We start from the raw sequence: 23,858 nt of genomic DNA, 5'->3' as shown, positions 1-23,858 counted from the left end.
GAAATTTTAAGTGTGGGGGCAGGGAGAGACGGGCCCATTTGAGTGTGCATCCACGACTGATTGTAGAGATTCTATGAACGCTGTCACCCTGAGATGTAATAGTGGGGATCGGCTGAGGCCTTTGGTGACCCCAAACTAAGGTCCCAGTCAGCTTAATCCACACCCTTCGGTTTGTTGTGTCTGTAGCTATGTTACATGATTCTTTGGGTATATCTACAGTGCTAGCACAAGTAGCAGTAAAGCTGTGGCTGCATGAGCTAGTTGTGCCTACCTAGGACCTGGGGTCCATACTCGAGCTAGCTTTGATCCATCGAGCTCAGGTATGTTTACGTGGCTGCAGTCACACCTCACGATTGCAGCACAGACATACAATTTGTCTTAAAATTTCTATTAGTCTGATGTTTGCAGGAGAAGTTGACATTTTGTAAGGCAGCATTATATGGTTTAGCGCACACTGATCTTTCATAGACTGCCTGATTCTGATCTGACTTTTACTAGTGTATGTCCACAAAAGTGTCTGGAATTACCAATATAAACAGCTACTCTTGATTTACACCATTGTGAGACCAGAATGAGCCAGCTGCTTTTTTGGTTATTAAAATTGTGATTCAGACTGGAAAAAATAAGCTAGTTGTGTGTGACAATATTCATATTGTCACAGTATTTTATATATGTGATCCATAATATACCAGTTAGGTTTCTAAAACTTTACTTGGGCCAGGGATTTGAGGCTTTAGTATGGAAACTACATATTTTGCTCCTAAATTTCTATATTCTTGCAAATTTAACCTCAGTTGCATACTCCTCTATGAGTGTTTACCATTATGAGAAGGTTTTTATTTATTTTTCTGTTTATTGGGTTTCAGAGTCACAGCCTCCTAACCCTTTCTTTTGTGACAGCTAATTAAATGGTTGCATTAAAAAAGGAACAAACCACTTGTGTTATGTGAACTTCCTGCTGATGTCAGAAGCCCTGGAGACTTGGGCCTAGATAAGCTGGATGGAAATTTTCCAATGCAACAGTTTTGTCAGAAAACAGGTTTTCAAAGCTGAATTGTCTGTGAAAATGGGTCTGGTTTTGATGTGATTTAATTAAATCCCAAAGCATTCAGATGGAAACCTGGCTGCTAGGGCCTAGGGCTTCCTGGGTCTGTAGTAGTCTTGCCAAGCTCAGGTTTTCAGGCTCTCTGCTCTACAGAAAGGTAGAATCTCCAGTTTGAGCCAAGGCTCTTAGGGATACAGGCTCCCTGGTGCTGAGCCAGTAAACAGAAGGGCTGTCAGCTGGGAGCGTGGATGTCCTGGGATGTGCTTCTAGGGTGCATGGCTTGGGGGCAGGCTTATCATACATACTGCCCGGCTAGGAGACTCCAGGGCTTCCATGCTCCTGAACCAATTAGCCATCTGTATTGCCTGACTTCTGAACAGGGGACCCCAGAAGTCCCTAGTCCACAGTGCATGGAAGAGCTGCCCCAGAGTTGCAGACCTTAAGAGCTCCAGGAGCTGCTGACTGAAATAGACATTCCTGTTACTGTCATTGCTGCTATTGAATACTACTGAATAGCTGTATGAAATCTACAAGAATGTCAATTGCAGTCAGTCCCAGCCTGTCCTGGGGAACATATTTTCTTGCAGAAACGCCATGCGTTGGTATTACTGAAACAAAACCTTTTGGGGAGTTTCAAAAAGTTTCATTCTGACTAATTTTTAAATTTCCCATAAATTGGAAATCACAAGTCCGTCAGCTCTACTTGTTTTTGTTTTCTCTCTCCCCCACTACTCCCCATTGAGGTGCTTACGGCCCACAGCTGCAGGAGCAACAGGGACACTGGCAGCTTTCTTCTGGTGGATTGCTTTGAAGTTCTTGGTCTCTACCCTCTCTTCTTGTTTGGACATAGGAGCAGGAGGCTGAAGAGCAGGCTCTGGCTTTCTTGTGGACTGAAATCTGTGAGTTTTTATTTAATAATACCTCAGTACTATAGTGACTGTTTCAAATGATAGGATAGACAAAAGCTAGTCAAACTGTTCATTGTGCCTTTTTACAGGATAACAAATGCATGAACTCATCCTGACCTATTTTAATGACTCATTTGTCAAACTGAATGAATAATTATCAGACTGTTTGTTTGTCTATGGTCACCTAAGAAACACTTTTGCTCTGATTTCTCACAAACCAGAAATCCCCAAAAGTTTTTGTTTAAAACAGAAGAATAGCAAAGAATAAATCTGAATAAGTTGTGCACTACCCAGTATAAATCTTCAGGCTAATATGGTGCCACAAATCATTGAGAACTTTACTTGGCATTTTTATTAACAAATGAGTTTAACAGTTCTACCAGATTTATTAAAAACCTGTTCCAAGTAGTGCAAATGTTCACTTACAACATTATAAAATAAATGCCTTTGCCATTCCATTCCATTATGTTTTCATAGTCTCCACATCAATTTTGAAAGCTGGTCAAGATTTTAAGGGGGGGGAGGAGAATACAGACACATTCTTGAAACAAAAACATTTATTGCAGTGAAAATAAGACATTATATACAAAAAGAAAAATATTCCCTGTATGTACAATGAAATACCACATGTTCAGTGTGAGCAGGACCTCTTCTAGGCTACTGCTTATGGATGGGACCACTAGACTAGGGTTTAGCTTTAACTAGAGATAGGCCCAAGATGCATTTCCTAATCTCAACCCTCACTGATGCAATTTTGTTTCAGATCCCTAAAAGGAAGGGATTAACAACCATGAAATTTAGATCCAGCTTTAGGTTCAAATTTCAGTACTGTTCAGATCCAGGATTCAGGCATGTCGCTCATTTAACCTGAACTTGCATCTGGATTGTGAAGTATGTTGTCAGTACAGCACACCAGAAGGCATGAAGCATCAAGGTTGAGGGGAGTGGTTTATTCCCTGGGCACCATATTGAAAATGCACCTTTTTATATCACAATAAGTTTTAGCGTCTCATTCTTAGTTATAACCCAACCGCAAAGAAACGTAACTGCAGGGGTGCTATGCAAAGGTATCTTAAAGTTTAATTTTGCATCCACGCTGATTCTGCTATTCTTCTCAACTAGACTAGATTACAGGGGCCCAAAACAGAAGGGGAGGATTGGTGTAACAGAGCAATATCCCAGCTACGCCCCCTTTCCCTGCTCCAGCAGGGAGGGAAAGTGGTGCATCTTTACAGTGCCTGAGGGCCATGAAAGTCATCTTTAAAGACAGATTGTGCAGCACCCAGTGATCACACTACTCCACAAGATCTGGCTCATTGACTATGGCATTACTAAGCACCCACCAACTGTTCATGGGCTGTTAAGTTGATTTCCAGCTTGACACTTAAGCCATGAGTCCTTACCCCGGCATTGAAATTGAGGATAACCCAACAATCTGGTGAAGTGTTCTCCCACAGCAGCTGTGGAGCACTAAAAACATTTGGAAGAAGTGTTTTTCTTCACAGGAGTCTCACCCAGCTGTCTAAGTTAGGAAGGTAAGTAGCTCTCACCATGACTAAACTGTAATATGCATTGGAAAAGTGGCAAGGAGGGGTCTGTTGGCACTTGTGGCCTCTGGACTACCACCTTGGTTAAAAAACTAACTTCATTTTTTGGCGGGTATTAAATCAGGTGGGAAAATGTTACTGTTTAGTATTAAATACTAAAGATGTGAACATCCCTGAGCTTGGAGTTCAAACCTGGATCCAGATCCAAATTTCATGCTGGCACCTTCTTTAATAAGCCATACAAAACCCATGGGAACTTTTGAGGGTTCAAAATACAGGTCCAAATTTTTATTGGAAGCACATCTTTATATAATATCTGCCCTGAAAAACAATTTTAAGTAATTAAACTACTTTCCAGATTTAAAGACTTAACATTAGGTTTCCCCTAAGCCAGAAGTGAGGTCATTGACATCTGAGGAGGCAAAACTATAAAATATATTGACTAGTAAATACTACACTATCTGACTCAGAGCTAGCGGTTGACTAATGTATTATGTCAGCTGAATTTTATCTAGTATTCAGTTGGCTTTAGTTTGAATGATGGATGCATACAATTCTAAGACGAGAAATTCAGTGCCAAAGGAATAAAAAACAAGAATGGTGTCATAAGTCGTCTTGTAGCACAATTAAGCCATTATGAAAATAACCAATCATAGGGAACAAAATAACTAAACTATAGAAGCAAAAATAAAAATTCTCTACATTTAAAATAATTTAGGATGATAAAGTTAGTAATGTAATATTCTAGAAATGTTCTGTAAAGGCAGGGAGGGGGTCTAGCCCTTGTTTGCCCCAATCTGGAACTGGGAGAGAAGCAGAACACACACGCATTCTAGTATTTCTTTTGGTGGCAACTACTACGTACTGCACCATCTCCCCGCTGACATGTGGCAGTTGAAAGCCAACAACATTGAATTCTTTTGTTTTTAAAAGCAATTAAAGTGTCATGAGAGCTGCAAGCTGAACCTTATGAAGTACATGACTATTTATTTTTGTTGGTGAGCAACAAACAAGGGTAAATCAGCCAGCCGTACAAAACAAATTCTCTAGCAAGATAATACATTTTGTCTGGGATTATTATTGGGCCATATCAAAATAATGTTAGTATCACTTGAGCAGAACCAGTATCCTCCTATAAACCTCTCACCTGCATCCCAAATATTTCCCCCCACTAATACTTTACTTTTGAAACAGGAAAACACCAGAGTAACATGAAAAACTTGTATTTCATTTTAATTTTTTCTTTGCACACCAAGCAAAAAATCTTCGAGATGAGAAAATACATGCACAAACTTTCAATGTCCAGTTCAGGAAATGCTTTTTCCCTAATTAAAATAAGTAAATTTTCATGACCTCTGGTTACCATCAGAAAAGCCAGATAAACATTCTTATAGTTAATCATTCATTTAGAAAACATCTGCATCCAACCAGCAGTGTTTAATATCCATACAACATAAAGACTATATGTAACTTTGCAGTTGTGTGTGCCCTGTTACTAGGGCAACAAGGTCATCTTCCACTTCTACTGGCTTCAATTTTTTTTTAAAGCAGCTTCCTGAAATGAAAAAAACCAGACAAATAGTGATTACGTTTTTCTCTAGACTTTGTTTCAAAGCTCATACTAGGGCAACCCTTCTTACTTTCCAGCTGTGGAAAATTTAAAAGATGTTCATTTTAAATACAGGCCATAGTTATTACAAATTAGAGGAATGTCAGCGTTTGAAATGCCTGACTTGTTGGTCCCACAACATTTTGCTTCTGTAGCTGACAGATTTTTACTTTTAATCTATTCCCCTGAAATATTTTACTCCCAATATTCTTGAATTACAGCTGTTTTAAACATTCAGATAGCTAAAATAGCAGTAATGCAACTGGTAGAAATTCATTATCTATTAACTGCTTGCATCAGTTCTCAATCATTGTAAGCCCTCTTAGTTGTTTAACTATACTGATTAGAAATCTATTGTACCTTTATGAAGATTAAAAACTCCTGCAGTAATAAGTTGAACTGCAAGTTTTAGAGGAGTAGTAGATTATCAGTGTAGTACTTGCTTTCCTGGAATTTCCATAGTTGTAGCAGCTTTTGTGGGTCTGTTATCTACTAGTTTTTGTTGTGGACCAGAAAGTACTATTTAGAACACATTTATAGAAACCCTAAAATATGATTATTAAAATAAATTTAGTGTGAGTTATAGATAGGAATCAGTAGGTCGCTCTATGCTAGAAGCAGCTGAAAGTAATCTAATAGAATTTTGAGTAGCAGGCTTTGAGTCCTCGAAGCTGTGGAGACTGAGTTCATAGGTTAACATGACAGGTTTATAATTTTATGGCACCCACGATTCCAGATAATACTCTCTACCAGTGACTACAAGTGTTGAGTTCTTCAGATTCAACACTGCAATGAACTAGAGGACGACAAACTGGTAACATTTGCTTGTCTGACAGTTTTCCAACTCCAGTTCTGAAGAGAAACTACTGAATATTAAACAGATACTGGAAAGGCTCTGTTTGCCTGTGTTTTATGAAACAGACTATTATTTCATGTCAAATGTCTCTCTGGTACCCATGTGCTGCTGTTGCCTGATCTACTTTTTTCAGAAATGACTAATGTTTCTGGATGCCCAACTTGACACCTCGGAGAGACTTAAATCTTGGATGCTGCGCTCCCAAAATCACTAGCCAGTCCTGAAAATTTAGGCTTCTGTGCAGATACAGGCAAGAGGCCTGGCTTCACCATTCCCTTTCCATGAAGGATCTCTGCCTCTAACAGTTGTTTTTCTGGGAGCCTCATCCTTTGAGTCATCTCAGGAAATTGCAATGGTCAGAGTAAACGGCTGAACTAGAGGGAAATTCTTCCTCTGATCCATATATGCAGACTAAATGTACATTTGCAACAAACCAGTTCAATGGGCATTATGCACAATATGATCTGCAATGTGGTTTGATAACTAGTATTTTACCCTGGGAAAGCACGTATATTATTGATTTAATCATTTCTTCTTAGGAATAAAAACAAACTTTTAAAGCTGTTTGCGTTTGTCAAGGACTATTCCCCCATTAGTACATTGTTTTACTCACCTTAGATATAAGCAAAAAGAAAAGAAGTACTTGTGGCACCTTAGAGACTAACAAATTTATTTGGGCATAAGCTTTTGTGAGCTGTAGTTCACGAAAGCTTATGCTCAAATAAATTTGTTAGTCTCTAAGGTGCCACAAGTCCTCCTTTTCTTTCTGCAAATGCAGACTAACACAGCTGCTACTCTGAAACCTTATACATAAGGTTACTTATGGCTTATATATAAGGTTACTACATGGCTACTTGCAGGGGGGAAGGGCCAATGTTTATCTGTTTTGAGTATATTGTTTGTTCAAGGGCCAAGTAATAAAGCAAGCTCTATTTACAGTAATACAATTAATAGATTGCTGGTTACTGAAAGGTACTTAGGTGAAACATTATGAACTGCCAGAATGTTATTCAGAGAACACATTTCACTTACATTTGATGTTGTTTAACAAACTCTGCAAACTGCCGATCTTTGGCATAAAGCTCTATAATCCGTATTCTGTCCTGGATTTCCTGTAGTACAAGACATACAATATTATTACAAGAACCAAAATAAAGTGCACAGCTCTAAATACTAAAAAATAACACTGAAAAGTTGGACCAGTTTTACTTCGCATTACAGCTAACTAGTATACTTTCCTAGTCAAGGAACAAACACTGGAATTGGGCACATTTTATAAATTATTGAGCATGTATAGCTTTCATCATAAATAATTTGCAGAACACTTTAAAGGGGATTCTAGTCATTCTTTTCTTATTAAAAATTGGAGCAACTCTTCAAAATTAGTGTACGTCTGCTAATATAGATAGAAGCTATTAATACAATTTAGTAAAAGTCAAGAGATTATTAATGGAGAAAATGACACAGCAAAATCTGTTACCCTCAAAAGAGGATACCGTTGTGTGTGTGTACGCAAACAGAATGTCCAGTAATGTGGGTCTGACTCATCTTTATCAGTAACTATATAGACTTCAGTGTAAGTATTCATAATTCACAGCAGTGAAAGTGAGAATATTATGCCCTACATTGATAGAGACTATAGGAATGAGAGCTGTAGTTTATACAATACTTATGACTGCCCTACAAACCACTGATATACTACTGAAAAATACAGCTTTAAAAAAAACCCCTCACAGCTGTGGGTCACTGAAAGTATATTCCATTCAGTATGTTTTTAGACATGACAAAAACAGTTCTTTCTATGGTGTGTGTATATATATGCTTCAATTGGTCAACACTATTGGTAATCCAAGATGATGCTAAAAATGGCTGTAGCTATATAATTTTAGACTTCTGAAAGTTCCATACAGATTTAAAAACAGGGAAATTAAAGTAAAATTAATTTTACTCAAACATAGAAAAGTAAGTATTTCAGCTCAAGGCCTCAACAATAAAATCAGCCTCCATCCTGGGACCTGCTCTCTCCCCCATTTAATTATAACTATTACTGTTACAGAGCACCTTTGAGATCTGCAGATGAATATTGTACAGAGGGACATTAGTAGCATTTCCATCATAGACCCCATTTCCCCATCTGTACAATAGCAATAATGTAACTTGCTCAAGGCTTCAGGGCCAGATTGCTGGCACAGCTGAGACTAGAACCCTCATCTGCAGACTCCCAGAGCAGCATCCTAGCTGCTAGCTCCACTTTGTCTGTCCACATATAAATGTGGAAATGGGCCAACACTCCCAAACTTTGCAGAAGATTCTGTTAAGAACTAAACATTTAAAAGCATGTGCACATCCTTGGAAGAGAGATTCTAGCTATTTGACAGCTCTGAAAGAAGGCACTGCTTCCTCCAGGGATGGAGATGGCAGCCAAGACAAGTGGCTTTTTGAGAGGACACCAACTTAAAAAAAATTGTCAAGTTGGGTGCCTCTGCTAGGACAGGAATAGCTTTAACTGAAGCTCCATAAAAATATCAAACTATTTAAAAGTGCAGCTGTTCAACCATGGGGAAACTCTTTACAGGCCAGAATCTAGCTCTACCTATGTGTACACAAAGGAGGCAAGAAGCCATCTCCCTCTCAAACATCTGCACAGGGTGCAGCCACAAGTCTAGTACTTGTATTCTGAGCACAAGGGCTGGGGGGAGTTACCAGCAGTTTTAAAATACCTCACAAGGCTCGGTCATAATCCCACCACCTGGCACTGCGGGGAGCAAAGCTACAAAGTCACCCACCTCCTTTGTGAGCTCACTATGCTCATAAATGTGCCTTATCTCTTCACTGCTGTAGTCTGTGGACGTCTCTGCACTGGTAGAGCTGTATGAGGTGAGCTGTGGGTATCTCCGATAGTAGTGGCTGTACCCAGTGGTATCACTCTCATACATAGGGTTGTACTTCACTGCATTCTCAATGGAGGAGAGGCTGTCACCCTGCCTGTGAGAGAGAAAAACAAAATACAGAGGTCAAGTATTGAGGTCTTTCAGAGTGCTCTTCAAAACATAGATCAATAGATCTTCAGGGTATTCTAGGCAACAGCTGTGGAGTTCAACTCATGTACCTCTGGATTAGTGAGGCCATGGGAGAAGTGGGCTTGCTGTCTGTATAGACTGCCACTGACTCCTTTTGGGGGTAGGCCGCTAGCATCCTTAACAAAGCTATTGTAAGGCCTCTGCTCAAAAAAACATTGTTTTGACAACCTTGTCAGCTAATGACCTGCATCCAATTTCCCTTTGTGAAGGGAGCTTCAAAAGTCTGTGGTGAGGTAACTTGGAAGTCCAATGATTTCTTTGACCTCAGTCAATCTAGTTTCAGGCCTGAAAGTCAAAAAAACCTATGCAGGAGGTGATGATGGTTTATCTCATCCTAGGAATGGATGAAGATCAGCTTTTCATGCTGTCTTTGATGTTGTTGACACATCTGCAGTCCCTATCAGGAGCAGATGGGGTGGATGGCCCTGAATGGTTACATTTTCTTCTCTACAAGAAATCCCACAAAGTGGTTTTTGGACAGTTGCTCACAGGATCTTTGGGTTTGCTCATACAAGTTCAGGGCAAACGCATCCCTCTTGTGCAGATGAAGCACTTAGAAGGGTAAGTGAGGCACAGAGGCTTTGGGTTCTGCAATAAACTGATGACATCAGCTCCATATCCTCTGCCTCATCTTACCTCATTGGTGCTTTGGACACACTTACCCAGTGTTTGTATGCAAATTGGGCTTGGAGGAAAGCTAACAGGCTAAAGTTAAATCCTCACTTGTAGCAATGTTGGCAGGTTAGAAAATCTGGGGGAGATTATACTTGCAACCCTTGAGTGCATCCACCTTTTGTTACTCAGGTTTGTAATTTGGGGTTCGTGTTAGACCTGTAGCTTCTGGTCAATAGTGCTCTAGAACTTTAGATGCTCTACATACCCTAATGAGTCCTCAGTGTCACTTTTTGAGTACTGGTCTCGAAGGGTCCTGGCCAGGAAGAAAATTACAGCGGATGCCACAAGAAGGAAGCCAGCCACTGAAGCAATTGCGATACCCACAACCAATGGCTCTGAGACATACTCTTCACAGTGCTCTCCTCTGTACCACCAGTTCTCACCTACACGACATCTGTAATCCCCCACACCAGCAAAAAAACAAGGAAACAAGAAAGTTAACTACTGATACTAAGAGATCAATGGAAAAAATCAGACACTTTACTACTATAGCCTTCTTCAATATTTACTAAGCATTAAACTTCCTGTTGCTGACATGCCAATTAAGGTTGTTTAAGAATTTTACAGGAGCGCCATTTAGCAAATATAGTGGGATATCTTTTGTAGGGAATTTTAAATGTTAATTATTAGTTGACAAAAGTGTGGTATGTGTGTATATTACAGATGATCTAATTAAATCTATAATACACATCTATGGTTAAAAGATAGTTGTTTAAAATGTGTATTTAATTTCTCTGATGTTGGTTGTAACTCTTATGTAAGTAAAGTATGGATCCTAATTGCTGAGACCTTAATACTTATTGCAAGTGATTTTTTTTCTAGTCAAATAATTAGTATGTTAATTTCCTTTTTATTGCATCAGCTCTTCCTATCCAACCCCCTGCTTTGAAATTCGTGTTTTTTTTTTTTAAATGTCATGGTTTCCTAGAAGAAAATTACATATTTTTAATATGTAGCAAGAACACTGGAATTTGGTTGAGGAGCAAAAATCATGATGGGCCTAGTTCTCCTCATACAGTTTGAATAAATCAGAGTAATTCCACTAAAGTACTTAGACTTACATCAGAATCAGGCCTCAAAAGCCTCTGGTACCAAAAATGTACGAAATATCTAGCCTTCATCATCCTATTGTTCATTTTTTCTAGTCACTCTCAATTGCCTGGATAATGGTGTAGGTTATCATACCAGCATAGACTGCCTGTCAGAGGCGGCCAGTGTCTTTCAAAAACTGAAAATAAATGCTTGAACCACAAACGGCTCTGTTTGTTCTGGTCTTTGATAACTTGTACAGGGTTTTTCCCCCCATTCTGATATTTGTTCATATTGGTTTCTCCTCTATTGGGAGTACCATTTTTAACTCAGGTATATTGGATTTGCCTTACAAATTTGAATTTTATAAAACAATCAACAAAGTGACGTTTTATGATGATTTGTAGCATTTCACCACATGAAAATATCAAACAGTGGATTGAGTGTTAATCATTAGGGTCCTCTGTCATTACACTCAACATTATGCCTTGTTGTGTTTTGTTGTTTTGGCTTTTTGGGGGGATAGGGATATAGAATAGGGAAATAAGGTTGGTACTTCCTGTTTCTGGAAGCCACTAAGACAAAGGATAACATACCTACATATGGCCCCTTGTCCTGGGATTATGTCGCACTTCCCATCATTTTGGCAAAAGTCTGGTTGTAGGTCACAGATGCTATTACAGGGCAATCCTTCAATGCTTAGATAGCCAGGATAACAAACACACTCTGCCTCACCACTCCAGCGATTTACTAAGCATTCGGAGAACTCATTGCAAGCCTGGAACTTGCAAGGATCAGCTTGATCTCCTGAGGACAGAGACAGAGAATGTAGACAACAGATTGGATAGTTTTTAGCTACCTGGTCTGCTCTATGTCAATGAGCATTGTAACCTACCACACTGAAATCAACCAAGGAGATCATTCAAGACTCCTGGTCATTCTTAGTACAAATATAGCATAGATCTGAAAGAGCTTTGCCAAAGAGCATATGTAGTGTTAACCTCTTTGTACCCCACTTTCCCATCTCTAATATAGGGATAAGTGACTTGCCCAAGGCTAGACAGTGAGTCAGTGGAAGAGCTGAGCATACAACTTAGGTCTCCTGCCCCCCATTTTAGTTCTCTAGCCACTGGACTATGCTGCCTCTTTCATGCTTCCCATCATTGGCACTTTTGCCATTTCTCAAAGTTACTCTCTGCTTAAAATACAGCTGAATTCCAGCACTATCCATTATAGAAGAGCTGTATTATAGCCCTGAGGAGAGCGTAGTGAGGTTTGTATGTATCCTTGCAGTACGCACAGTGTGCTAGAAGAGCCTGCACTTCCTTTGATCCCTCATCTATCACCACATCCCACTGAAATCTGACCCATACAATGACATTAATTGGTAAGGACAATTTAAAAATCAATACTGAAGATTTTCTAACCAAATTAGATCATCTCTCCCCCTCTCTGTTGGGAGACCAGCTACTTCAACGCAGTAGTCACCATTTGCCAATACATATCGCAGTTATTTCCTGTTTTTAGTATAGGGGAAGATATTTCTCTGTTACTAATCTATGCTAACTGTTGGCAAATGCTGACTCTTTAATTGCAAGCATTGTAAGGTATCTCCTGGAGATCTTGTTTTTGCACAAATATCTCTGGAAATAGAGGAAGAGAAATATAGAAAACAGATTTTTTTTTCCCCCCTTATCCAGAGGAATTGATTAACGGAAGGTCTTTTTCACTGTTACTGAGATCAGACCCAGAATTCCAGAGTAAAGATTCACCCTCCTTTGGGAATTAGATTAAAGACTCAAGAATGGCCAGAAGATAGAAGTCCAACTTGGAGTCAGTCTACAGTGTAAGTTATGTAATATTAGAAAGTGACCTGAGGAGTCATGATCATTAATGTTTGTTATAGTGAACCAGGAGCAGCTGCCAGGACATTAACCCCGTCTACACAGTGTGTTGATGCCATGACTCAATGTTGTGTTCCAACAGGAAGCAATTTCCCAGTATATATACACCCTTGAATGAGTTATTTCTGGGGGGAAGGATCTTTCTGCCTACGAAGAGCTGCATGGAAGAGTCCAGCAAATTGGGGGGGCCAGGAACACCAGCATGCTAGAGGGAGGGAGGGAGGCTGGGAAAAACAGGGCCCAAATTCTATGTTCTAACTTTCCCTCTGTCTGCAACCACAGTGAAGTTGGTGGAGTCGCATAGGATGTAAGTCAGCACCAAACATGGCCCCAAATTTCTCTAGGAGGCCGTAAAGTTTTGGTGAATGTTGGTCCCATTTTACCTTAATCTGTCCTGCTAAACAGATTGGTTTTCAAAGTTTTAAAAACTCTGCTGACACCAAGACTGAGAAGAGTGATGGTGCTCTTCTCTAAGGCTCTGAGACACTGAAAAAGTCTGCTCAGGTTTTGAGCCCCAAGCATATTTGACTTGGCAGACGCTACTCACTGCACTGGCAGCACTCCCACACTGTCATTACCTGATTCCACGTCCAGGGAGTACTTGTCAATGGCCAGGTTCATGGTCTGGTAAGCAGTGTTGCAGAAGTCTTCCAGAATTATGTAGACCGCATTCGTGACATTACGAGGCACAGGTTTTTCAAACTTCATGCGGCTGTTCACCACAATACTGCCATTTCTGAAGTTCAGGATTTCGAGATTCTGGAAACCTGTTAGATTGGACTGGAGGTAGGGAACCAGCTGCAATGTAGGAAACACAATCTCTGTACTGCTGTATAAATACAATAGAAGATCTATTTCTGAATCTACTGTCCAGGCCAATTGTAATGCTATTACATCACACACAGAGACTAGATATTTTGTCCCAATCACATTCAAAAAAAGGTATCAAAACTGTACCCAGCTGAGGCCCTACAGGCAGCTTATCAGGAGCCTGAGAGATTCACATAATTTCCATAATATAGAGCAAATCACTGCAGGCTCCTTGTTCTATAATAGAAATGCATCCCACTGGATGCAGTGCTCCATCTTGATCCAAGCAAGCTCATACTGCATAACAGGACTTAATGCGTTGGGTATCGCCCTTCATACATTTGGCTACTCCAGCCAAACTATTGATTTTCAGCTTAAAAACTGATAATTACTCCTTTGGCATTCTGCCACCCATTGGCTATTTAAGAGATCAGTAGATCCACAGGCAGTTTAACTCACTGAGCTACAGATTTAATAAAATAGTTGCTTTAAATAAAAAGCATCTTAAAACAGGTGAGAGCAGCCAGTAACATATCACTCTGCACTCCCAATTATTTTACTTTTCACCCATTGATAGAGCAAATGAAGACACTGTTTGCAAATGTGTGAACACAAAGGGCCAGTGGAGCCGATTAAAATACATGATTTACAGCAGCCAAGCGTCTGTCTCAGTGTTACTAAGTATTTAAGAGACTTATTTTTGCCTTGGTAAATCTGTCCCACACAAGTGAAACGTCAAAATTTGAGACACAAATATTCAAATAAAAGCGTTACATTTTTCAGCCAAATTCTCCCACTATCATAAATATGAGTTACTCACAACTTGTGGGATGTACTCGGCTGCTGTAATTTTGTTGCAAACAATTTCTCTCTCTCTCTCTGTCCCCCCCCCCCCCTTTTGCTCACATGCATGGTAAGAAAAGGTTTTAACTTAGGGCTTATAGTAGCTGCTAGTAACATATTCATTATAAAGTGAATCTTACCAGTTCTAAGAATCGTTGCTCCAGTGCCTTATATTCTGGGGAATTTTTATTGAATAGGTCCTCTGAAAACATCATGTTGGTAACACGGAGGCTAAAGAACACCACTAAAGCTCGTGAGGACGTGGTAGTGTTGCGATTTGCATGCGTGGGCCAAGCTATGCTGGCCATCTCTGTGGAGTGAACATTGGTAGATACCTCCATGCGACTATCAGTCATACTTCTTTCTTCCAGGTTCATCTCATGAGGATACAACATTGTGCCCACATGATCCAGCACTCTTGTAGTCATGTCCTCCCCCAGTTTTATTGAGCTAACTGTATATTGTGTAGTAGGGAAACTGGACAGGGAACCAATAGGATTCTTTGTTATAGTCACTGTTGCAAAAGAACCCACTGCCATATTTAAGCTACTAGGGGTACTAGTTTCATGGTCTGTACTAGACTGTCCAGTGAAGTCCTCTGTACCAGTCGGCAGCTCCAGTAAATAAGGAGCTATCGTTGAAACTTCAACCTTACTCGGTGCTTCAGATTGCATGTCTTGATCTGCAGGTTTCTCAGATGCCCTTTCAGTGTTGTGAGTAGGCCAAATATTTATTGGTTTCACAGCAACCGATCCAGAAGCTTGTTGAGTTGTCAAGTGCAAATCTGGAATTTGCTGCTCCTCCATGAAAATGTCAGTGACTATATTTTCCATCATAGGAGTTGCTGTCAGGACTGTTTCTGGCTTGAGGAGCCCAGTCCATGAGGAATCCATGTCTTGGTGTCCTATTGTAACAGCTACACCTGATTGGACTATTGTGGATAGTTCTTCTGGCTTTGTCCCTTCCTTGTTTTGGTTTCCTACTGCTTCATAAATGATTTGATGATCCTCACTGGACTCTTCAGCTTGTTTAACATTGAATGTCTCTGTAGATGTAAGGAGATGACCTTCTATAGAGATATCTTTTTCATGTGGTGAGATGGAGGTCTGTTCATCTGCCATATCTAAAGAAGAATAGTCCACTGAGGGCTCATATGCAAAGGATGAAGAATAATCAGACATGCCTGATGCCTCTAATGTTTGCATGGACAGTTCCACATTCAAGGTTTCTTGTGTCCATAACATAGGCACCTGCTGAGTTGCAGTTTCTGAAAGTCCAGGTACATTTGATTCAGAGTCATCAGTGAATTCCCCTCTTGCATTGGTCATGCCTCCATCCTCAGGATTACCATTTAATTTCTCTATAGAATCAATTATATAATCCAGGATCTGTCCCTCAGGAGTATCCTGTGCTCTGATTAACAGAGAATCATTTTTATCTTTCAGCCAGCTTTCAGGAAGACGGTAGAAAACTGGCTCTAATGTTGCTATGCCCCATGGCCATGCCTCTTGACCTGAAGCATCAAATGCTGATCCAGATCCATCCTCATAAATAATTTCTCCTCCTGGATACAGATCGGGTTGCAGAGGGTTCACCTCTAGATAAACTTCTCCGTCCTCCAGGCTGTCACGGGATATAGAGTCTATGTCAATGGGCATGGCTTCTCTTGCCTTCTCTGCGGAGATCACTCCCTCATTATTAGGCTCTGTTTCTGATGTAGAGGCCACTGTTGGTATAGAAGTCGGAGGAACCACAGAAATGACTGTGGATGGCATTTCTTTTGGTGCAAGATGAGGGTATAGGCTGGAAGGCAGAAGAAAGCCTTCCGACACTCCAGCATCTTCAAACACAAAGTCAACAATTTTCATTTAGTTGTGTTGTGACTTACGTAATTTTAGCTTGTCAGACTCTATTTCTCTTTTATCCCCAAGGATCAGTAACTCTGTTTTTCCCCATTAAATACCTTGATCTCCTTACATGCCAAAGTTAGAAGTGTCTATTGCAGACTTATCTACTGCTGTATCCAGCTAAAACTACTTGGCAGTGTTTCTGTGAAATGGAATAACAGGGATCATGCATATACCATTAATCTCTTTAGGGACAAACAGGCCTTATTAGTTGCTATAAACATTTAAACTTAGAAGTTGGTTTTTTTTAGTCACACCTGACTGAATACATAGGAATTTCTAGGAAGTTGTTTTGGAGGGCTCTGGCTCCTGAGCACAAGGTAACATTGTCACCCAGACAAACTTTAGTAAATGAAGTGAAGTAACTTACCATCTTCTAAAGAAGCAGGGATAGACAGCCATTCCTGAGAGTCCACAGGAGAGCCATTTTCTAATATTGATGGGGTGACAGAATGAAGAGTCTGGCTCCCTTCCTCTAGACTCATCCCACCAGGAGAAGAAGTGAGGACAGCCTTTGGTGTTGAATTCATGTTGTTCTCAGAGTCCAGGTTTTCTGATCTTAACCAGATTTCATTGCTATTGGACTGTTCACTATCAAAGGTGAAACCTGATTTGGTGAAATCAAGTGGCAAGATATTGCTTGCAGTTGTTGCGTCTGCAGAGGGCCACTCAGCTAAAAGGGCATTATCCTGAAAGACAAATCCATAATAACCTATTATTGTGTGACTTGTGTCTGCATATGGACTGCACACAATATGCTAAGTAGTACAGTAATTGTTAACTAGTAGCAGCTTCTGCCTGGTGGGCTTCTGTTTCCCTGATTAGAGGATAACATGCACTATCAAGAGGTTCCAAACTGTAAGGATGACCTACATTTTAAGTCAGCCCACGTTCATTCCAAAGGATAGGATCATATACAGATTCTTTAGAGGAGAACAGCAGCATTCCTTTGAAAATGATATGCAATAGCAGTGGGATACTATGGATTAGAATGTGCACCACTTATGCCCATCTGTTTTCCTTTTACCAACTGAAAGAATTTACTGATGTGTTATAAATAAGGTTATGATTTTGTCACAGTAATTTTTAGTAAAAGTCAGGGACAGGTCACGGGCAATAAACAAAAATTCACGGAAGCCCAGGACCTCTCCCTGACTTTTACTAAAAATTACTGTGACAAAATGGGCCAGAGAGGGGACGAGAGCCCAAGCCCTGCTGCGTGAGGGGTGGCGGGCTCCCTGCCACTTGTGGCAGATGGGACCTATAGGAGCCCCATGGCAGATGGGAGCTCCAATCCCGCCGCCCCGAGGCTGAAGTGGAAAATGTCACAGAAGTCTCTGAATTAATGAATTCCATGACATAATCTAATCCTTAGTCATAAACCAGTAATATTCAATTAAATTTTTTCACAGCTCAGATAAAGCAGCTTGCGTATCTTGGCAAGCTAAAAGGCTCTCTCTAGGGTCACAGGGCTCTCCAGGTGTTTGCTCTCTAGGGAGCCTGCCAGGGACTGCAGTCGTTCAAAAGTGGTGTGCCGGATTGTATTTATTAATCTCATAACAACAGGCTAAGCATGCCAGTAGACAATATTCCAGTGAAAACTTGCAAAGAAATAATTATACAAATACATTGCAATGCTATTAAAACAGCATGCTATTCATATTAATTCTATTAAAACTATTAATTTAAAACTGGAAATTAAACTCACAAAATATTTAGTGAATGGACATCTTATTTCCCCTCCTTATAGCCTGATATTTTGATAGCTGCTCTGTGGGGTTTTTTTTTGTTTTTTTTTCCTGAAAAACTACTGTGCAGGACGCAATCAAGTTAACTGATGAAAGCACATCAATTACTGATTGCTTTACGTTACGTAGGCACCTGCTTAAAAGTGTACCCCTGTAAATCAAAATGTAGCACCAAAATCTAGCTTCAGTGTGTTTAAATAGAAATTAAAAGTTTATAAATTAAATACCTGGCGTGATAATAGAGGGAAAATAAATGGAGGTGCATCTGCCCAGCCCCCATCAGTTCTGCCCTCTAGCTCTTCCATCTGCCCAGCACCCTAGTCCCCCCATTAAGTTCTTGCCTCTAGCCCTCCCCCCCCGCAATTATCTGTGGCCTTCCCAGCCTCAGCTCTGCTCTTACTGGGATTCTTCACCAACCCTCACAGCCCAGGCTGGGGGGAGGCTGCAGCAGGGTCCCCCTCCCCCTTCTGAGGCGTGAGGGGAAGGCTCCACTGGTTCTTCACCTCCTTCCCTCCCCTTTCTCACATTGGGTATTACAGGGAGGGAGTGGAGCCGCCCTGAGCTGCAAGGCTCTTTCTGCTCCCTCCTTCCCCTGCCCCTCTTGTGCGCTGGGAGGGCTCCCCTCCTCCTCCCCCCACCCTTCGTACAAGAATAGGCTCGGCTCCTGAGAGGTGGGGAAGAAAGCGCGGCTGCTGCTTCCCAGCAGCCGCGAAGGATCAGCTGACGCTCAGTGGCGGGCCGGCGGGCGGGCCCCATGCCGCCAATTAAAGAACAATGTTATAAGCTACCCATCAGCTGCCTCAAGCGCCCCTGACTCTAGTACAGAAACCCATCCGTCCCCTGGGAGTTCATAGGCATATCTGGGTAACACCACAAACTTTTTTAAAAAGCCTGTTAAACCAGTGGAATCTATAATAAGAGGAAGAATGCTTAGAACTTACATAGTCCTTTTCATCTGCAAGCTGAGTGAAATGCAGAAAGTAAACAAAGAACATACACGGTGAAAAGCAAATTTGATTTCAAAGCTTTTCTCTTTCTTTCCTACACTATACTAGTGTGTGGGCATCATAACCATCATAGTGCTTAGCACTTTTCATCCTCAAACGTTAATCTATCCACACAGTACCTCTGAGAGATAGGGTAGGTATTGTCTCCATTTTGCACATAGAGAAACCAATGCAGAGAGATTAACTTCACCAAGACCATAGAGGGGGTCAGCATGTCATAACTGTGACTAGAATTGAGGAGCCTGGCTTCCAGTCCTTGGCACAGAAAAATAAACCAGGCGGGCAATGTGCACACCAGTGCTCATTCCCCTAGCATGCATACTCATCAAAGACTCATTTAAGCTCAAATTGTCAAATTCAAATTGCATCTTTGGTTGTAAAACTTGCAGTCTGCGAAGTGTGGGCCTCTATCCTGCAATGTGATTCACTAGTGCAGGCCCTTGGACTCCACCAAGGAGAGGGGTCCATGCTTGCAAATTACACTGCAGGACACGTTAGTTACAGAATTCATCCAATAAGGAAATAGAAACAATACCATATGATTTATGTAATGAACCTATAGGAGTGTGAATTGTGAACACTCACAATGGACTCTTCACAGTCTACACCAAAGAATTATTCTGAAGTAATTTGTAAATGATGAATAAATCTGATAATTTAATTACCTGTGTTTGAACAATTTGTGAACAAGGCAAAAAAAATGCGAATTTCACAGAATAAGCTCTTTTCTTGTGAATTATTTGTGGTGCTCTTTTATGACTAGCCGTTATTCCACTCCTGATATCTTTGTAGGCGGTTTTCATTTTAGCAATTACAAGCGACCAATGAATTGAAATTAATATATATGAGTTATGTGCTTCAGGAGCAAAAATCACCAATGCGTGTAAAACTATCAGGGTTTGTTTTGGTTTTTTGCAAGATTAGCGAAATAAGTATTAAAAAGAACAAACATAAGAACTGGTGTCAATAACTTTTCAATGCAAAATTTTTAAATGTTAGCACACCGGTGCCAGGAATTGCACTTCATCATTTATTTAATGTGGAGAGGTGTTCCTATGACAACTAATGCATTTCAAAGATTCTTGTTATGGTGCAATGTTACATTAACAAGTTTAATATTAGAGTGGCAAGTTCTGTTTTTGCCAATATCATTTGAATGGCTTACTAATATGACAGATCACTGCAAAAAGAAAAAAATCCCAATTTCCCATTTCTTGCTGCCAGAAAGACATTACCTTCAATAATCCAGCCTGTTACAACAGCAAAGTCTGGTTTAAATCCTATCTGCAGGATTTGAGAGAGATACAGCGACGAGGATTTGTAAAATTTGAAGAGAGGTGGATCTAGAGTTAATTGATATCTGCTACTGATCAGTTTGTGAAGTCAGGATAGTCCCACACAAATATGATGAATTAAAATACAGTCCTTAAAATTTTAACCATTTCTACAGAAGGGCTAATACAAAATATAGCAGGACTCATTTTCTCACTGGCACTTAATTTCTCCCATATTGCTTTAGCTGTGAAGAACAGATATTGCAACTGAGCAATTAAAAAAATTCAGCCTTGTTTTCTGTTTGTAATCTGTCCATAAGCAGTTTGATTTTCTTATTGAAATGGTTTCCTAAATAATTTCTGTATTGTTGATTGCACATAGCAGCTCGCTGCAAGTATTCAACATCTAAAATTGAAGCTCTTGACTGGAAATGTAGGTCACATGCTATTGTTTCTATTCCTTGACTGGATAAACAAAGCTATTGGAATCAGGTTTCTGGGTGCAAATACTTGCTTTTACAAGTTCATAATTGACTTCCAGAAAATATTCTCAAAAATCCAGTTAAAGTGAATTGCCACAAACTTTCCTGTCAATAAATTCATTTGCTAGAATATCTGCAGAAAGTGAACATAGAAGGGATGTAAGCATAGCTAAAGTTATTTCTTTTATTAATGTAGTATGGAACATTTTTAAGCTACTCACTCATCTCTAGTAAATATACAATATAGAAAACCAGTCTCTATAAATTAGTCAATATATTCATGCTGTTCACCATAATCAATCTGTTATGGCAATTCCCATGTAAATGTCTAGGTTGCATAGGGATATTTCTGAAGTTTTTATTCAGCCAAAGATTCCCACTAACAGGGATACTACACATGTTAATATACTGTATATTAATATAATGTACATCATAACATACACTCATATGAAGTCAATGGGAGTTCTACTTGAGTGAGGACTTCAGGGACTTGGCCTGAAATTAAGTGTGTCCAGGCTCACAAAACTATCTGCATAATGGGCCAGATAAAAACCTAGATCGTATCACCACCAAATTCAGGGATGTTCAGAAGCTGGGTCTGAATTTTGTGGCTTAATTTCAGCTTCTCTCAATATGTATATAGTCAGGTGTTGCCTTAAATGCCTTCAACTTTGGAGCAAGCTTGGATGTATAAAAATGAAACTATTGGCCAATATTTGTCTAGATTTCCGTTGCTGTTACTGAGATGTAGGTTTGTTTTTACAAAAAGCTGAGCACTGCACTTCTCAGTGATAACAGTACAGCTGCAAAGGAGGAACAGGAGTTCTATTTTAATCTAATCTCTTCCATGGGCAAAATTTCCCCTCACATCTACCTCTTCTGTTCCAAGAAAAGGCCCAAATGATTCTCTTCAGTTGTGAGGACCATCATTTCCCTATAAAGCCACACAATCAAAACATTACAAGAAACCAAAAGGGAATCCTAAAATGAAGAAGTGGTTAGACAGGCTATAACAAGAACACAGTACTGGCTTGTACCGAAAAGAACAGATCAGGTTCTATTACACTTAGGAGTGTCACTCTCCTAAGACCAAATATTTCCCAAAAGGAAGACTTGCAAAACAGAGCTCTGTCATCAGACTGTATATCTCCATATTGTGTGTATTTCTGAGCATTCATTCTGTATTTCAAGCATGGCAGGGAACTGTGTTTTTGGATTCTGACCATACTTCCACCGTGTAGAGTTAAACTATTCGGTTGTGTTTGTAAGTAGGCAGCTGGAGGACAAATTGGAGTCACTAGAATGAGAATGCAGTGCAGAAATGTACTTACGTCATCAACTTCTGGAGACTCAAGAACAATTGGATTTTCAGTAATCCTGGATGTGTCTTCAGGTGCAGGGGAGAGAACTTCTTTCACTGTGAAAATAAAAGATGAGTTGTAAAATCACAGTTCATATGGAATGTTTATTGTAGTTTATATGATGCCAACTGTGTTTTATTGTCTCTTTTTTCCCCATATGCTGTCACAGCTGCGGGTGCCTGAAAATAATTAAAAGCAGAGGATAAGAAAACATTCAGAATTTGAAGGTGTACACTGTCCAATTTATCATCCCAATTTGCCCTTAGAGAATTACTGTGAAAAGTTGCACTGGAAGGAAGTTGTTTGTAGAAGCAACAGGGTACTCTGGACTAAAACCCTCACTCATTTTTCCTCTTTCCATCTCATATTTGCTTCCAGGATCTTCTCAAAGTGCTCACCAGAATGATTGAGTGTCTGGAATGCCTTTTATCAGTCACACTTGAAGCAAGGATAGAGGAAGGATAACGACCGGAGATAGATAACAATTTCCACTGGCAACAGGGAGGACATCGAGAAGACAGCACTTACCAGGCGCTGGTCTGTGCTGCCAGGGTCCAACTCAGCACTACTAGGCTGAAATTCATCCTAGTACAGAGGGCCCTATGCATCATTTGAGCCCCATTTAAGTGGCACATAGGGCCTTCTGAAGGCCTTCTGCACTGAGCTGAATTTCACTCTTACAGAATGACATCAGCATCATCTGCTATAAGAGGATATACAATAACATACAAAGTATATATTTTGGGTGGAATTTGTATTTCATTTTAGTTACTGACATATGATTGAACCCATCAATACATACCTTAAAAATTATACATCGCAATGTTAAATTAATTTAAGAGAGGCTAATCTGGTGGGTTAGGGATAGGATGCTACCACTGCTGATCTGCTTTGATTTTGATAAAATCAGGAGAAAAGGAGGAGCCCTGAGGACCATACCACTGCATATAACTTCCTCCTTTTGGGAGAGGAGCTCCTAATCCCCCACACCACATCCTTCATCTTTTTTAAACATAAATTCTGATTAACAGACCACAGCATTTCTTAAGTAATACACACCATTAATGAGCTGGAGAGAGTCAGGGTCCAAGGTCAAAGAGACATTTTCAAGGAAAGAGTTCTTTTGAAGGATTTCAGCAATATAAGTTCTGAAGTCACTGATTGTGTAAACAACAGTTGGGTTATCCTCAAGTTCTACGAGGGAGTTGTCCTCCACTTTGTTGGACTGAAGGTTAATAAGGTCCCAGGTGGCATTGCTGATGGCTTCCCCAACAAACGTGACAGCGTAGTGAACCTCCACACCACTGTGGTTTTATAAAGAAAAAAGAAAATATAGATCAGAGCTAAACAGTTGGCCAGCTATATCATGCATTCTGGTTGTTTGAGGAGCCAGGTCTCACACTTAGAAAAGATACAACAGTTTAAAGGGGGTCTTTGGTAAAAATATATTTAATTGTTTTTATGTTTGTCTATCTCTGTAAAATGTATCACAGATGGAGCAAAATCTTCAGAGAGTGCACCACCCAAATTCAAAATCTCATATTTCCAACATCATGACAAGCCCAAATATTTGGCTTTATATCATAGTCATTAATAGGGCCAACCAATATCCAGAAGTGGAAATACTATGCGTGAAGAGACCAGGTTTTTACAAGACCTTGTCAACCCCATGAATTGCTTTGAAACATGGAATCAGCCTGGGAAAATGTAAACAGGCACAAAATATAAAAATTTGAGTGTCCTTGATCATCCGTAGTGGACAAGTTTTGCAAT

At 40.1% G+C, this 23,858-nt stretch overlaps 1 protein-coding gene across 1 annotated transcript in view; it reads right to left on the bottom strand.

Annotated features, from left to right (window-relative positions):
- Positions 1-4,352: 4,352 nt before the first annotated feature.
- The window catches only part of IMPG2 (interphotoreceptor matrix proteoglycan 2), an 86,360-nt gene continuing 66,854 nt past the window's right edge, over positions 4,353-23,858 (bottom strand). The window contains exons 11-21 of the mRNA XM_074973264.1: positions 23,145-23,389; positions 22,056-22,141; positions 18,903-18,923; positions 16,584-16,902; positions 14,447-16,146; positions 13,232-13,451; positions 11,346-11,556; positions 9,926-10,114; positions 8,752-8,950; positions 6,998-7,077; positions 4,353-5,055 (exon numbers count right to left, since the gene is read on the bottom strand). Of these exons, the coding sequence (XP_074829365.1) occupies positions 5,043-5,055; positions 6,998-7,077; positions 8,752-8,950; positions 9,926-10,114; positions 11,346-11,556; positions 13,232-13,451; positions 14,447-16,146; positions 16,584-16,902; positions 18,903-18,923; positions 22,056-22,141; positions 23,145-23,389 (3,283 nt within the window). The 3' untranslated portion in view covers positions 4,353-5,042. The remainder of the gene's footprint in view (positions 5,056-6,997; positions 7,078-8,751; positions 8,951-9,925; positions 10,115-11,345; positions 11,557-13,231; positions 13,452-14,446; positions 16,147-16,583; positions 16,903-18,902; positions 18,924-22,055; positions 22,142-23,144; positions 23,390-23,858) is intronic.

Source organism: Natator depressus, chromosome 1 (genome assembly GCF_965152275.1).
Source record: "Natator depressus isolate rNatDep1 chromosome 1, rNatDep2.hap1, whole genome shotgun sequence".
Taxonomy (NCBI): Eukaryota; Metazoa; Chordata; order Testudines; family Cheloniidae; genus Natator; species Natator depressus.
This window is presented reverse-complemented; position numbering and strand designations above follow the sequence as displayed.